This window comes from Arvicola amphibius, chromosome 12 (genome assembly GCF_903992535.2).
Source record: "Arvicola amphibius chromosome 12, mArvAmp1.2, whole genome shotgun sequence".
Classification (NCBI taxonomy): Eukaryota; Metazoa; Chordata; class Mammalia; order Rodentia; family Cricetidae; genus Arvicola; species Arvicola amphibius.
The window spans coordinates 84,972,202-84,988,384 of NC_052058.2; the positions used below are offsets into that span (position 1 = coordinate 84,972,202).

At 51.4% G+C, this 16,183-nt stretch overlaps 1 protein-coding gene across 1 annotated transcript in view; it reads left to right on the forward strand.

Moving 5' to 3' along the window:
- The first annotated feature begins 2,896 nt into the window (after positions 1–2,896).
- The window catches only part of Lgr6 (leucine rich repeat containing G protein-coupled receptor 6), a 117,890-nt gene continuing 104,603 nt past the window's right edge, over positions 2,897–16,183 (forward strand). Inside the window, exon 1 of the mRNA XM_038349768.1 lies at positions 2,897–3,108. Within this exon, the coding sequence (XP_038205696.1) occupies positions 2,897–3,108 (212 nt within the window). The remainder of the gene's footprint in view (positions 3,109–16,183) is intronic.

Consider the following 16,183-nt stretch of genomic DNA (forward strand, 5'->3'; position numbering starts at 1 on the left):
GGTGGCTCTGGTCAGACCTGCCAAGTTTCCCAATTCCTTTACTTTCTTCCTCTCTTTTATATAGGAAAGGATGGGAGGGATATGGGGAAGGGAAAGACTAAGAGACCCCTCAAGGAAAAAAAAGAAAAGGTGTGCGGGTGAAGCTGTCTGTCTCAGATGCTTTAGGACTGAGCTGTGTACCATGGGATGCAATTGCCAGTGGTCTCACAAGTTCCTGCCCACCTCCAAGTCAGACTTTTTTTTTAAGATTTATTTATTATGTATACAATGTTCTGTCTGCATGTATGCTTGCTGGCCAGAAGAGGGCGCCAGATCTCATTACAGATGTCTGTGAGCCACCATGTGGTTGCTGGGAACTGAACGCAGGACCTCTGGAAGAGCAGTCAGTGCTCTTAACCTCTGAGCCATCTCTCCAGCCCCCTCCAAGTCAGACTTTAATGGCAGGGAGCCTGAGGATTGGCACTGATTGCCGCGGGAGGAGGTATTTGGAAGGACACAAAGCATGCCTGACCCAACCACAGCAGTGCTCCTTTGAATGGATTTAGCTCCCTGTCCCTGTCCATGGGGGAGTGGCCAGCATTCTCATTGGCCAGCCTGGTTCTTAGCAGTGTGCAAGGGGTTAGCAGATGGTCTGAGAGGGTCCTTCTCAGGCCTGGGTGAAGAAGGGGAATAAAAGCTTTAGAAGCCCTGGGAGGTAGTCAGTTTGTAGAATCCTCTCCTGGTAGGCATGAAACACGGTGTTTGATCCCCAGAGCCATATAAATTCATGGTAGCCTGTGACTATAATCCCAGCACTCAGGATGTGAAGACAAGAGGATCAGAATTTAAGGCTACAAGTTTGAGGCCAGCTTGGGAGAGCCTGACTACAAGAAACAAAAGCAGAAAGCTAAATAAAATAGCGGGGCTGGGCTGTTGAGATGGCTCAGCAGGTAAGAGAGCTTGGTGCCAAACCTGACAAGCTGGTTCAATCCCTGAACCCATACAGTAGAAGGAGAGAACTGGCTCTCACAAGTTTTCTCTGATCTCCACACTTATGCCATGCACCACAGCGTATGTGCCCACACTACCTGTACATAAGATAAGTGTGACTTTTTAAAGTGGGGCTTTCTGCTATCCAGTAGTGTTCCCAAAGTGAGACTGGGCTCTGGTGCCCCCAAAAGGACTGAATAGCAATGTTTTCTTCAGTTCTGCATCTCTCAGGAGTCCAAGGAATTGGCCCCTGGACGACCCTTCCATGGGCACGCTGGAAACTCAGCTTTGAGCTACCCAAGCCCACTTCAGAAGGCTGCTACAGGGGTGGAATGAGGCCCAAGTGTGGTTTTTGAGCCTTGCCAGGAGTCCTGAAGCATCATGGGTGGGAATAGTGTGTGTGTGTGTGTGTGTGTTATAGCCAAGGTGAAGGGAGGGCATGGGATAAGTGAGATGGGAAATACAGAAGGGGGCTTCTGCCTACAGGTTTGCATGCCAAGGAAGACCTTTCTGTGACCTTGCTAAGGGCTCATCTTCCACGTCTATCAGTCGAGGAGTCCTGGAAGCAGAGTTCTTCTGGCTTCTTGATCTGAGAGTGCAACTCTCTCCTCATCAGTCCCAGAGTATCCACGAGGGATGGAGAGGGATTGATGAGAATGTTTGGGGTAAAGAAGTAAAGTGTGGAAGGCATCTTGGATCCTTTGAGGTCCTCATGTTTCTGGTGTGGACCATGGGGAGTCAGGGCAAAAAAAAAGGTGCCAGCCTGACCTAGTTCTACCCTGGGACTTGACTCAGAGAAAGATCTGGAAACCAGAGAAAGTGAAAGGACACACGAAGAAAGCACCACTAAATCCTGTGTAGCCTGAGAGCAGGGTCTTGAGTGTTAGCCATCATTTATTTCCCTTGCTCTCCAAGGTCCTGGGATGGATTATGGAAGGAATTGGACCCTTCGGTGGCTTAGCTGCAACTGCAGCACTGAACCTCCAGGTGGCGCCAATCCACCGACTCGCTGGCAAGCTCTGGCGACCAGCTGTGGCAACCAGAGGCAGTCCACAGATCCTGGGTCCAGAGATCAGGGTGATCGTCAGACTTCAAATCTGACAGCATACACGAGTTCATTTCCATGCCCTACACATCTGGTGGAATCCATTTCAGTTTCTTTGTGTCAGGGCATGGTTCCCCAATGAGGAGTCTCTCCTCATTCCTACTGCCAACCTACAAGGAACCATTCAGCCTAGGACCGCCTTCCTCCCCTGGTCAGGTGAGGATGCAGAGGAATGACCTGAGCGTTAGTTCTGAGGCTGTCCCCATCAGTCGTGTGACCTCGAACATCTCTTTCTCTCGGGTCTCTCTTCCCTTCAATATAAAATCTAGTAGTGGGACTGGTGTCTGGAACTCAGAGGTCTTTTCCTGAAGGCCTTCTCTGGTCCCTTGAGAACCCGTGGTTGTTCCCAAAGTCAAGAGGAATTTTACCCCACAGTTGAGCCTGGGGCACCCTTTCCAAACAAGTGCAGGTCTCTGATGTGCTGACCGGTCCTAGCTTTGGGTTTCTTTGGTTTCTTCGTCTCCCCCAACCCCCTGGATGAAATCCTGCCAGCCGAGAAGGAAGGAGGGAAGGGGAGCGAGTCACCGCGTAGAAAGTTTCCTTGACTCCTCCTCCCACCCCCCCTCCCGTGTCTCCCTCCCTTGCCAAGCCCAGCCTGTGAAACTGAATAACGAAGATCACTCAACAATGCCTGCCCCTCTCTGACTGCACCGTCCCGCCGCCGCTGCCGCCGCCGCACCCAAGCCAAGTAGAGCGAGGGCGGTCCCACCGACGGCGCAGCCCTCGGGCCCGCCCGGGACCAGGAGGTGAGCCGCGCGCTCACTGCTCTGTGCTCCCGCCCGCCCGAGCGCCCGCCAGGTGCCCCCGCAGCCCGCCGCCGAGATGCACAGCCTGCTGAGGCTCCTGACGCTGTGGCTTTGCGCTGGGCTGTGCGCCTCTGTGTTCGCAGGCAGCGACCCCCAGCCTGGCCCAGGGCGTCCCGCCTGCCCAGCTCCCTGCCATTGCCAGGAGGACGGCATCATGCTGTCAGCTGACTGCTCCGAGCTTGGGCTCTCAGTGGTGCCAGGGGACCTGGACCCCCTGACGGCTTACCTGTGAGTACTCACCTGCTTGTTCCTGATATTCCTGCTGGCTGCCTACCCCACAAACACCATTTGGTGCCCTGGGACAAGAGCATCCCAGGAGGGTTCTTCCCGTTCCAAGTCTAAGATTAAAGGACTGGGGAGCAGAGGAGAGTCCTTAGGAAGCTAAGGGCAAGGCAAGGAGTGAGCCAGGGCCTCCCTGCTCTTTCCCAGGTGCTCCCTACCGGCGTAGGCTCAGTGTTGGAATCCAGGCCTGGCAAAGTGGGCTGTGAATCCTGAGCAAGAAAATGGGGAACACAGGGTGGGGAGCCTCTTCCTTCGCTGTCTTCCCTGGCAGAAGAGTGCCCAGGAGGGTTGATGAAGGCGTAAGTGTGAGGAGAGGGGAGTGTGCCCCAGTGAGTGGAAACAGGTTCCTCTACCACAGCAAGAACTGTCCCACTGAGGCAGGTGGCCTTTCTTGAGGGGTCCCTGGCACTAGCTCTCTTTAGAAAGGGATTCTGCCGGAACTATCTTCTTGTGTGGAGGTCTCCTGCCCCCTCCCCAGGCCTCCCTGAAGTCATGTCCCAGGAGGCTGAGTTAGAGACACTAATTTGTGGGCAGGCTTTGAGACTGAAAACCAGAGAGACATTTTTAGAGTCTGAGTTGGGGTGAGATGGTTTATGAAGGGGACCCTATTGGGGGTAGCTGTCTCCGAATCAAAGAACCAGAGGCTGGGCAGGAGGGGGTGGAGGCACATCCCAGACCACCTGGCTTCCACCCCTGTTCCCAGAGGAGGAAACCTCTGGCCTTCCCTGCTTTCCCTCAGAGGAAGGCAAGCAGGTGGAAAAGCCTGGGTAGGATTACCAGAGCTCCCTCAGGCCTGGGAGAGGCTCTCTCATCTTTGGGGTCCTAGAACTGATGAGTGCCAAGGGAGAGGGAGTTGGACTTGTCCCAAAAGTCTCAGCAATGGCCAGGGTACACTGAGATCGGCAGTGTCCTGGTGAGTGTGGGGATCCTGAACTAGAGCCCCTATAAGGCTCTTTTTCCTGTCTTTACAGCCCCCTTTGGTTACTCTCCGTCACTCCAAAAGACACAGTTGTGGGCTCAAGGGAGCGAGGAATGCAAAGTACCCCTAATTCAAAAGGGCAAACCAAGTCCTGTCCAGCCTAGGGGGTGAAGGGAGAGGTGAGCATTGGAGTCCACAGCAGAGTGGAGGGCATCCCAGCACCAGACAGAGTACAGGGGCTCTGGTCCACTCCAGCAATGCCCTCCATAAGCCCCCATTTCTATCAGTTTTACATATTAGATATCTGTGCCATTGTCTTGTTGGAAGACAGGGTCGATAGCCTAAAGGAGCTTAGAAATTACTTCTGTTGAGCCTTCTTTCAGGACAGCAGAAGAGAGACCCCTTACCTGTGTGAAAAGGGCAGAGGATACAGGCCCTTCCAGAGGCTGGCAGGTCAGGCCACCTTCCAGCATGCAAGATATTCTCGATTAATCTGTGGGCTTTTTCCTGGCAGGACTTGGGGGCAGAGGTAAAGAGTTTCACTTTGGGAATCTAAGTATCCGACCGTCCATGCTGAGAGCAGCTCCCTGGCACTCTGACCCAGTGCCCTCTGATGTGAGGCATCTTTAGGTTAGAGGAGGTGAGGGTTTCTGAGCTCTTCCTGAGCCCTCCTAGGTGTTAAGGAAATTTTTTTATTCTAAGGCTTAAGAGTGTGCCTGAGGGCAGAAGAAGGATGCGCAGGGAATGGGTCTAGCAGTGACGTAGAGAATTGTATGGCAATATCTGTGGTGTTGGAGGGAGGTAGAGCGGACTGTCTCTCTGGCCTTGGTTGTGCAGGAGTCTCAGGTGGGTGATGGAGGAGGGGCATCTGCAGGGCTCAGAGATTAAGCCTTCCTTCTTTGCTTCCTCAGGAGAACTGCAAGGGCATTTTGCATACCGTGTGTGTGCCTGTGTGTGTGTTTGGATCTGTGTTGGTGTACATGTGTGCTCAGGTACATATGCAGTGTGTGTGGAGGTCAAGGGTCAACCTCAGGCGTCCCTTTCCAGGAGCTGTCTGCATGTCTTTTGGAGTCAGTGCCTTACTAACCTGGCACTCACTGAGTGATCTGGGCTGGCTGGCCAGGTAGTCCCAGGGATCTGTCTTCGCTGCCCTACACTGCAATTACAAGTGCCCACCTCCATGGCCACTCATTTGCATGGCTTTGGTGGTTAGGAATCAGGGCCTTCATGCCTATGCATCAAATATATTATTGTTCTGAGCTCTCCTCCCCCAGGCTCTGCAAAGGTAGAGAGAGATGAACCTCGAGGAGCCAGGCCAGGGATATCTGGGGGCTCTTTCCCTTCTTGGCAGTCTTAGGACTTGCCTGTGGGCCATAGAAGACACCGCTGGTTCCTCTTATGGCTTCCTTGAAAGAATCTCAGTACAAATTACTTGCCATCTGCTTTCCACCCCGAGATGGTTAGGTTCCTTCCTAGCCTGTACTTGTCATGAAGTGGCTGCCTCCACCTCCCTCCATTCCAATTTCAGGGGAGACCAGAAAGCCTTTATTTCTATTTATTTGATACACAAGTCCAAAATTCATGAGCACTCTGAGGCCCAGTGCCAGCCCTGTTTGATCAAAGTTAGGAGTCATTTATACACAGTTCTTCAGATGTCTTTAGAAGGGCTCCCCCACACCCTCAACAGAGCGAGAGACTCAGTGAAATGTGCTGGATTTTGTGTGTCTTCCTGCCCGAGGCGCCTTTATGGAAAGGGAAGGAGGGGAGGATGGAGCCCCTGGCTCTGGGGCACTGCAGTTTGTGGCGTTGTGAATGAGAAGTGCCCCTGTGCTACCCAGCACATATGAACACAGAAATATACATGCAGCAAATACTTGCTAAGTAAATAGAGCCTGAGGAGGGGAGTCTGGGGATTTCCATGGAGTCCCCCCAATGATGAGGAGTGTTGGGGAGAGTGTTCTGGAAACATGGTTGTAGCTCTGGCTGCACACACTCAGAGGCTCCGACATGGTGGCTGTCCCTAAGCACCCACTTCTTTCCTCACTGCTGCCAGGGCTTTCGCTCTGTGCCCCGCTGCTCACTGCTTTCTGGGAATTCGCTCCCTTCAAGCCGGCCGTGATAACTACGGGATTTGTGTGAAAGGTCAGGTGTGCATGTGTGTGCATGAGCACACTTGTATGTGTGTGTGTGAGGGTGTGTGTACACACACCTGTGTGTAGGTAGATTCAGGGTAATTAGCATTCCTCACCACTGCCTGGCTATGTCTGCAGCCAGCCAGATGGAGGCAGGGTATTGGAAGAACAGAACAGAAGGGTTCAGGATGGGCATTGGTGTAAAAGGCTGTGCTAAGGGGAGCCTGAGTGAGCTTATTGGCATCTCTGTGACTTGGTTTTCCATCTATAAGCGAAGACAAAACGTGTGTGGATTCACTGAGGCAGCGTCTGCAGGGGGTTTGGTAGAGGGTCTGTAGGGTGGAAAGAACAGAGTTGGTAGAGTGACATTAGGGAGCCAGAGTCAGGAGGCAGTTTTATTGGAAGGCTTCCTGGAGGAGGAGGCTCTGGGGCTAGCACTGGAAACGGGAGAAGCAGCCTTCTACGAGAGTTGTAGGGCAAGTCTCTACGTGTGTTGGGGGCTGTGGCAGGAGAGTCACTGGCGAGGAGACAGTGGGAGCTACCTTGGGGACCCAGGACAGCTTCACTGCTGCCCCCACCAGCTGGTACAGTCTTGACTTCACCCAATGGGAGAGAGGGACCAAGGGAAGAGCCCAGTCTGCCCTCCAGCTTGCCAGGCAGGGTTCCCAGAGGACTGTCCGGTGAGCAAGCAGAAGACCATGTGGCCTCAGTCGAGGAGCATTGGACCGGGGGAGGGTGTGTTGGGGTATCACTGTCAGCTCTTCCTCATCTCCCAGGCTCCCTCCCTGGTCAAGCCTCTGCTGCCTCTCCAGCAGACTCTGAGCCGACATACTTGTGCTGAGAAGCCCGGGTACGCAAGTTCCAACCCTGAATCCCTCTGTGGGTGGGAGACCCTAGCTAAGTCCCAGGGGTTCTCTGGATTTCTGTGCCCCACATTTGGCTTCAAAGTAGGAAAGGAAAGGCAGAGAAACCCTGGGTCCTCCGCTACCGCCGGTGTGGAACAGGGTGAGCTTGGTGAGAGGGCTTGGCAGTGGGTGGGAAATCGGGGAGGTAGGGAGAGAGCCCAGACAGCACCCAGACCAATGCGGAGAGGAGAGAGCAAAGGAGGGGTGGAGTAATTCCAGGAAGTGGTGTCCCCAGGGCCCTCCCTTGTTGGAGGAGCCTGGGGGGTTGCTGGGGGGAGAGTGACTGTGTGGGGGAGCTGACACCCCAGTTCAAAGGAAAGGCAGGAGACAGCCTTAGGCAAAAAGAAAAAGGAAACCTCTGGGCTCTGGCAGCAGTGGGCACGGGCGCGGGCGCGGCTGGGTGGGGCACTGGCGGAGAAGAAAGCCTGGCTCAGAGAGAATTGGCCCCCAGCCCGCCCGGCACCACCACCTTCCCCCTCCCGTGAGCTCTCGCTCTGGATGGTCCCTTGTGCAACGGCTTGCTTCCTGCACTGGCCCAGGCCCACGGGTGACAAACGATGGACAGCGCACAGGAGACGGGGTCCACTTGGGTGTCCCTGGGTATTGTTGGTAGGATGCCAGGCTCTGGAGACCGCCAAAGACAACCCTGACATGGGGCGGGGGGAGCTCACCCCAGGCCCAAAGTTTCAATTTCTTAGCCTAAAATGGAAACACTCCTTGTGTCTATCTAGAAGGGAGGTCCGGAGGAGCAGAGGGGACGGGGGAGCGCGGGTGGCACTTTTCATAGCACTGACACTTAAGGAACATTGACTGTGATGTTTCTGTTTCTCTCGGCGCTTTTAGCTACAAGTGCCCCACGAGGCCCAGAGAGAGGGATGGTTGTGATCCAAGAGCTCCATCTTTTGGGGCCCTTCAGAGGGTTCCTCCTTTCCACCACCTTCTTCCTTCACCCCCCTCCGCTGACCTTCAGGGAACCGGGCTTCCAAGGAGCTGAGCTGCTCCTCGGCTCTGGGCTGGGTGATGGAGGAAGTGACCCTGTGCACAGCCTGGAGGGGCAGCAGCCAAGTCTACCTGATCGGAGGCTCTCCAAAGGGGAAGAGTCTGGGCTCTCAGGTCAGGCTGCCCAGAGAGCCAGTGTTCTCCTCAGAAGTTTTCTTGAGTATGGCCTGAGGAAGGCGATAGGGTGCTAGAGCCTAGGCTTGGTTCCTGCACTGAGCATGCCTGGAAGGGCGTGGGGGAGCCTCCTCTTTGCTCATCCATGTTGGACTGTGTGACCTTAGGCCAGTAACTGGTTCTACTGGGAGCAGGGCCAAGGACAAAGAGTCCTTCTGGGGCTTTGGTCACCTTGGGAAGGTGCGAGAGTAAGAGGCGGGGGGAACACTTGCCACCCCTCCCTCTACTGGAAATAACTTCTGTTAGCCAAACTGAACAGGCTTATTGACTTAGGGACTCAGAATGGTAGGAGCCCCTTTGCAGGAAAAGGCTAGCTGCAATTTCTAACAATAATTCAGGGCTCCCCTGCTGCCCTTCAGACAAGGGAGAACAGGTCCCAGGAGGAGAAAAACAGCCGAGAAGCCAAACTTGGGCAGTGAGCAAAGAGTTATTTTGGAAGCAGTGAAAGGACATGGTGGGGGGAAAGCTCAGGGCTTGGCACTGAGCCCCCCAGAGCTATGCCAGGGCAGGCCACAGCGGGCTGGTGGCGGGCAGGTGGGGGCTGGGCCGGCCACTCAAAAGACAAGGTACCTCCAGAGGAGAGGTTTCCTTTGTGTCCCTTCCCAGCCTTTTCTTAGCTGCCAGGATCTGTCTCCTCCAGAGACCTCCAAAAGGATAAGAGCACCATAGCAGGATCAGAGGCCCCGCTGATAATTGGAAATGTGGCCACGGCAGCTCTGTGAGCCTGGCTTTCTGCCGCTCCTGTCTGCTCCTAGGTCACAGTTTTTATTCCCTTGATTGTGACCTTATCCCAGAAGTACCCTAGTTTGTCAGGAAGGTCCATGTTTGGGGCCCAGTCAGTTTGACACCAGAGAGACTTACTTAGGACTAACTATCACCTCCTAATCAACCAATGCAACCTTCACCACTTCCTGGTTAGTTGCTAGGTGGCAAGAGCTGCCTTCAAGTACTTTACCTAAAGCACCTCCTATAAACCCAGTGAGGAAGGGGCTTGTGTGAGGCCCATCTTGCCATTGAGGAAAATGAGGGGTTCAGAATCTAAGATCTCTATCTGGTCATGTCTGGTGCTGGTGTTTCCTCAGAACCAAGTCTCCCTCTCCAGTTTGGATAGTGCTCCTGGAGGTCAGCTCTGGAGGGCTCTGAGCTCCACAAGGACAGATTGGATTCTGAGCCTGTTACTACCCCAGGTCGGGCAGCCTCTGAAATCCTGTGTCCTGTCTCCTATTTCTGAAGAGGTATCGGTGCTTTGAGCCAGTCCCTTCTCATGCACCAGCAGCGACTTCTAGGAACCCATTTGTGGTAGTTACCTGAAGGGGAAGGTGTTGGGGTTCAGTACAATTAATGAGCTTGTCTTCGTTAGAGTTTCTATCACTGTGAAGAGACACAGTGACCATGGCAACTCTTACAAAGAGAACATTTATCTGAGGTGGCGGCTTACCGTTTCAGAGGTTCAGTTCATTATCATTGTGATGGGGAGCATGACAGTATGCTGGCAGACATGGAGCTAGCTACTACATCTTGACCAGAAGGCAGCAGGAAGTCAACTGACAGTCGTACTGAGGGAAGTTTGAGCAAAAGAGACCTCAAAGCCCACCCCCTCAGGGACACACTTCTTCCAAGGAGGCCATACCTCCTAACAGTGCCACTCCCGTTGGGGGCCATTTTCTTTCAAACCATTACAGAGCCATAGCTAGGGAGGGTGAGACCCTCGCTGGAGTAATCCTCAGTGTTGTCGGAGACCTACTGTGTGCGGAGTCGTCTGTGAGCAGTCAGCAAATGGTGATGCATTAAGGGAAATGGGCCAAGTGTTCATGGAGCCAGGTCATCCTGGGAGCACCCTCGGAGGAGTGACGGTGAGGTTGACAGGTCCTCAGAGAGAGAGGCCTTGTGTGGTGAGGGAAGCCAGAAGAAGGGGCTGAGCTTGGGACCAGAGGACCAGAAGCATTTTATCTACAGGCAGAGAACCCTGTAAGAGAAAAGAAAGCCATGAGCCCTGGACGAATATCCAATTAAATTGCGATTTCTTTTTGTTTTGTTTTTGAGACAAAGTTTTGCCATGTAGTGCAGGCTGGCCTCGAACTCACAATCCTCCTTTCTCAGTCCCCTGAAAGCTGGGGTTACATGGATTCCTCATATACCTAAGCACTCATTGGTACTTGGTTACACTTTTTCAATGGCCTTTTGTGCACCATTCTCTGAGGTAGGACGTTCCAGAGCAGGACCCTTTGTCTTCTTCAGGGCACACATATAAAACAAACAAAACAGTTCAAAGTTTATCAGCTAGGGTTATCAACTGTGTTTCTCTGTATTCAGGCATCATCAACCCCAGGCAACATCTGGCACATATGGAGCCACTGCTGTAGAGGAAAGAGCTCCTATGTGTGCAAGTGTGTGTGTGTGTGTGTGTGTGTGTGTGTGTGTGTTTACTCACCAGGGATTGGGCTCAGGGCCTTGCACATTTTAAGTGAGTACCACTGAACTACATTCCTAGCTTTTGGCTTTGAAATTTATTTTATTTTTAGGTGTATGTGTGCTTTGCTTGCATGTACATCTGTGTACTATGTGTATGCCTGGTGTCCACGAAGGCCAGAAGACGACACTGCATTCCCTGACACTGGAGTCACAGAGAGTTGTAAGCCATCAGGTGGACACTGGAAATGGAACCTGGGTCTTTCAGAAGAGCAGCCGGTGCCCCTCACCACTAACTCATCTCTTCTGTCTCTACAGCTTTTAAAAACAGGTGCTTGTCGTGTAGCCTAGACTGACCTAAATCTCGCCACGCCCTCAACTTAGCCTCATGGGTGCATGCACGGTCCCATGCCTACGGTTTCTTTACCTCTTTCAGCCTCTTTCCATAGCTTCAAAATGGAAATAGTCACACTGAACTCTGAGGCAGACATCTGTAATTTGGCACAGTGCTTGGCACACTGCCACGGCTGGCACAAGGCGGCTATGTTAGCAGGGATTCTGGTCTTCCCTTGGGAGAGGCATTTGGAAGAAACGGAGTCTGGTGTGAAGGGTCATTTGGCTCACCCACCTCCCTCTGCCTGCCTAGGACTTCGCTGAGGGTGATATCCTGTGGGCTAGCTCTAGAACACAGCTCCTCTGTCCTTCTTCCTGCCACTCATCCCATCCCTTTTGCCCTTAGAGGTGTTGGAGAAGGTGGGAGTGTCCCTGAGAGAGTGTCCAGACTGAGGCAGGTGGCAAGAAGGTGCTGAGTGTCTCCCATTGCACCGGTGTCAGGGATTTGGACGTGGTCCCCAGGCCCAAGGCCAAGGCCAATGGCTAATCCAAGGGAAAGAGAGAGGAACAGTGAGGGCAGAGTTGTCATCGCGGCCTCTCACCCTAACCCAGTAGACTGCTGGGTTCTCTGCAAGGGGAAAGAGTGTTTCCATCTATTCGGGAATATACAGGGGATCCAGAAACACAAACCCCAGTATACCAAGGTTGACTCCAGCTCCAGAGTGACTTGGGTTGAAGATAGCTCCCCACCTGTTACTACTGGCTTTTGGGAAACAGGCCCAATGTGGCTGCTACCGAAAGGCTTCTAGCATGTCCTAGAGAAAGAAGCCTTAGCAGGTAGCCCACTCGGGGGCTTTGTTCCACTAGGTCTCCAGCCCCCACCACCGGCTTGCTCCATGTTCCCATGCACGGTGTGGGTCAGGAGGGTGGGCTGCAGCCCAGTAACATATGAATTCTACTGACACCTCTCACCTTAACTTCCGCAGTTCCCCTCGGCCCCCTTGTTAATGGCTACTTGAACTCAAGGCTGTCATGGGGAGTGTCACTCACTCATTCACTGGACAGATGTGGATAGGATGCTTGCTCCCTGCCAGGCACTGCACAGCGTTCTTCACATGAACTTCCCATGTGAGGACACAACCATTGCTAGCTCCTCTTTCAGATGAGGCTCTGGAGACCCACAAGGGAGGGGAGGAGCCAAAATGAGGTGAGCTTGGACTCCACAGTCCACGCATGTGGCTCCTCTGCCCCCAAGGCTCCAAAGGGGGTGATAAGAGGAGCACAAATAACACATAAGCGGCACCTTGTGGGAAGTGAGAAGTGCAGGCCGCAGGGCCAGATAACCACATGCAGCAGGCAGGCAGGGCAGAGGGGGACAGCTCTGCTGAACTAACGGATGCCTTATGTGGGAATCCCTGGAGAGGTGGTTGTGGTGCGAGAGAAAAACCACAGGCCCCGGAGTAGATGGTCTATGCTAACACTCGTTTGCCAGGTAGTATAAGTCTCTCCTGATGATCTGCAGGAAGCGGGATCCTGCCTAAGGGAAGTGCTTTTCATACAGGGAATGTGATTTTGTTTCCCATGAGAATATTATGACCCTTTGTGTGGGATATGTCTGTCTCTCTGATGGGCCTTTTTGCCATCAGATTTGGAACTTCTCTGCAACAGAAAGAAGGAATTTATTTATTTACTTATTTATTTGGTTTTTCAAGACAGGGTTTCTCTGTAGCTTTGTAGCCTGTCCTGGAACTAGCTCTTGTAGACCAGGCTGGCCTCGAACTCACAGAGATCCACCTGCCTCTGCCTCCTGAGTGCTGGGATTAAAGGCGTGTACCACTGCTGCCAGCGGATTTTTTTAAACCCTGGCCATCCTTTCCCTTTGGCTTGGGCGCCTCCTCCAGGCAGGGCCTATGTTCTAAGTCCCATTTTCTCAACCACCCTTCACTCCTACTTGCGGACCCACAATATGGGTCTCTACCTGCAGGGGGCGCTCTCGATAGGGCCACAGGCAGTTCACCTATTTAGTCTTTGCTCCCTTCCAATCTTCTCCAAATCTGGGGCAGTGCGGGTGTTTGAGGATGGAAAGCCTGGATCAAGTGTCTGGGATTGCAAGAGTTGAGTCAGGGAGGGGCTGTAAACAGATCCCATGCCGTTGTGGTAGACACAGCAGGTTAGGAGGCTGGCAGGAGACAGGAAAGGAAGGCAAACTATTGTCTAAGACAAAAGCAAGAGAGAATTGGGACAGGACCTGTGCTCTCATCCTGCTTGCTTGAGAACAGATAGGAGCTCAGGACCCCAGAGAATTGAGGTAACTGACTCCACCTTGGACCCCAGCCCTCCAGCAGGGTTACCTGGATGTAGCACCTGCCAGCTGGGTGACTTGGCCCAAGTCTCTTAGCCTTGACCACTCCATGCTCTTGCCACCTAGCACCCAGCAGGACCGGGTACTTTGAAGGTCCCTGACTTGGGTTAGTGCTCTGCTACTGCCATATGAGAGTGATGGTTTTGAAATGAAGGGATTTGTATTTTCATTTTGCACCGGATCTTGCTAAGTATGCAGCCCCCTCTGCTGGTAGGACATCAGAGCCTCACACTCTGGTTTGTAGAGCGAGGGTGTTTGTTGCCTTGACCTAACTCCCATTCCACATAGTCATCTGTCCGGTCTGTCCCTGAGTGTCCTCCCTCATATGGACCAGGGGCTGTATATACAGTGGTTTCTTACTCAAGAGGAATGCATTCCAAGATTCTCCAGGAGCTGCCTAAGAGCTCAGATAGTACCAAATTCTATGTACTCTGTACCTCTACATGATGAATCTTTTTTTTTTAAATATTTATTTATTAAGTATACAGGATTCTGTCTGCTTGTATTCCTGCAGGCCAGAAGAGGGCACCAGACCTCATTACAGATGGTTGTGAGCCACCATGTGGTTGCTGGGAATTGAACTCAGGACCTTTGAAAGAGCAGGCAATCCTCTTAACCGCTGAGCCATCTCTCCAGCTCCTACATGATGAATCTTAATTTATTAATTAAGCATTGGACAATATCACCCACAGTGACAATAAAATAAAACAGAACAATTATGACGGTATCATGGATGCCCCGTGACTTGTAATGCAATAGACACATTACTTTCCCGTAGCCAAGACAGTGACCCCTTTGCGTCTGATAATTGGGGGATGGGAGGAGGGGACATCCTTCCATGGGATGTCACAGGGCAGAAAAGTGAGCCTCTGTCAGATGCACCTGAGGGGGTCTAGGGCTAAAGAAGACCGGGCATCCCAGGTGATCTTTCGTTTAAGAATGGCATCTGAGCCGGGCGGCGGTGGCGCACGCCTTTAATCCCAGCACTCGGGAGGCAGAGGCAGGCGGATCTCTGTGAGTTCGAGACCAGCCTGGTCTATAAGAGCTAGTTCCAGGACAGGCTCCAAAGCTACAGAGAAACCCTGTCTCGAAAAACCAAAAAAAAAAAAAAAAAAAAAATGGCATCTGTAGGGGGCCGGGGCTATAGAGTGTGTTGCATTGAGGTGGGCACAGGGACACACCTCAGTCCAAGTGAGACAGGTCTCCCTCTGATGGAAAGGCAGTTACTTAATGGGAGGGTGGGATATGTGTGCCAGCGTCCTGCATGACAAACTCCATCCTAGTGCCGACAGTGAGCACAGTGATCAAGGGAACCAACGCTGTAGAGTCACTTTGCCTGGGTTCAGATCCCAGCTCAGTACTCCCAAAAGGACTCCTGTCTTGCCCTTTAGCTTCCTCCTATAAAGTGGAGTTGATAATGATACCCACCTCATGGGGGTTGTGAGGACCACGTGAACTAATACATGGAGAGTGGTGTTATATAATAACCAGTTAGTGAATATTAGCAATTATTACATTTATTTCGACTGATAAATATTCATTGAGCATGTACTTAGTAGCAGGCACAGCCATCTAGACAATGGCATCAATTCTCAGTGTAGTTTTTTTCAGTTTTTTATTAATTTTATTGAACTATACATTTTTCTCTACTCCCCTCCCTTCTTCTTCTCTTTCCTTCAACCCTCTCCCAAGGTCCCCATGCTCCCAATTTACTCAGGAGATCTTGTTTTTTTTCTACTTCCTATGTAGATTAGATCCATGTATGTCTCTCCTAGGGTCCTCATTGTTGTCTAGGTTCTCCTTTCTTATTAAAGGTTCTACTTTCTGCAGTTTATGTTATCCATGACCAAACAAGGTCTGAAAATGTTATGTGGAAAATCCCAGAAATAAGTAGTTCCTAGTTTAAAACTATGTGACGTCCTCAATAGCATGGTGAAATCTCCTGCTGCCTCTAGCTCAGCAGCGCTCTGGATCTTCCTGTATTCAGGGTTTCTATCCAGTTTATGCTACTCTTTTGCTCATCACTCAGTAGAATTTTGGTGCTCAATTCAACCATGAAGGGCTGCAGTGCTGGACATGGGTTTAAGCAACCCTTCATTTATTTAAAGATGGATCTAAGTGCAAGAACAGCTAAACTGTGAGTCGGGATACGCCAAAGAGAAGCTGTAAAACACTTCCTTCAAGTAAAAAAAGGTGAAAGTATAATAAACTATTTTTTTAAATTTTATTTTTTTTTTTTGAGACAGGGTTTCTTTGTGTAGCACTGGTTGTCCTGGAACTCACTGTGTAGAACAGGCTGGCCTTGAACTCACAGAGGTCTGCCTTGCCTTTGCCTTTGCTGGGATTAAAGGTGTGCACCACCACAGCCTGCAATAACAAACTATTTTTTAAGAGATAGAATGTATGCAATTCACTTATTTTTATTATAGTATATTTTTATAATTATTCTATTATATTTTATTGTTAGTTGTTGTTGATAGTATATTACTATGCTTAATTTATTAATAATTTGATAGCATCTTACTATGCTTAATTTATTAATAATGTAGAGGAGAAAATATTTATATAGCATGTAGGCTTTGATATTGTATGAGGTTTTTGTTTTCAGTTTTTTTAATTGAGTTTATTGAACTATACATTTTTCTCTGCTCCCATCCCTTTCTCTCCCCTCCTCTTCAACCCTCTCCCATGGTCCCCACGCTCCCAATTTGCTCAGAAGATCTTGTCTTTTTCTACTTCCTGTGTAGGTTAGATCCATGTATGTCTCTCTTAGGGTCCTCATTATTGT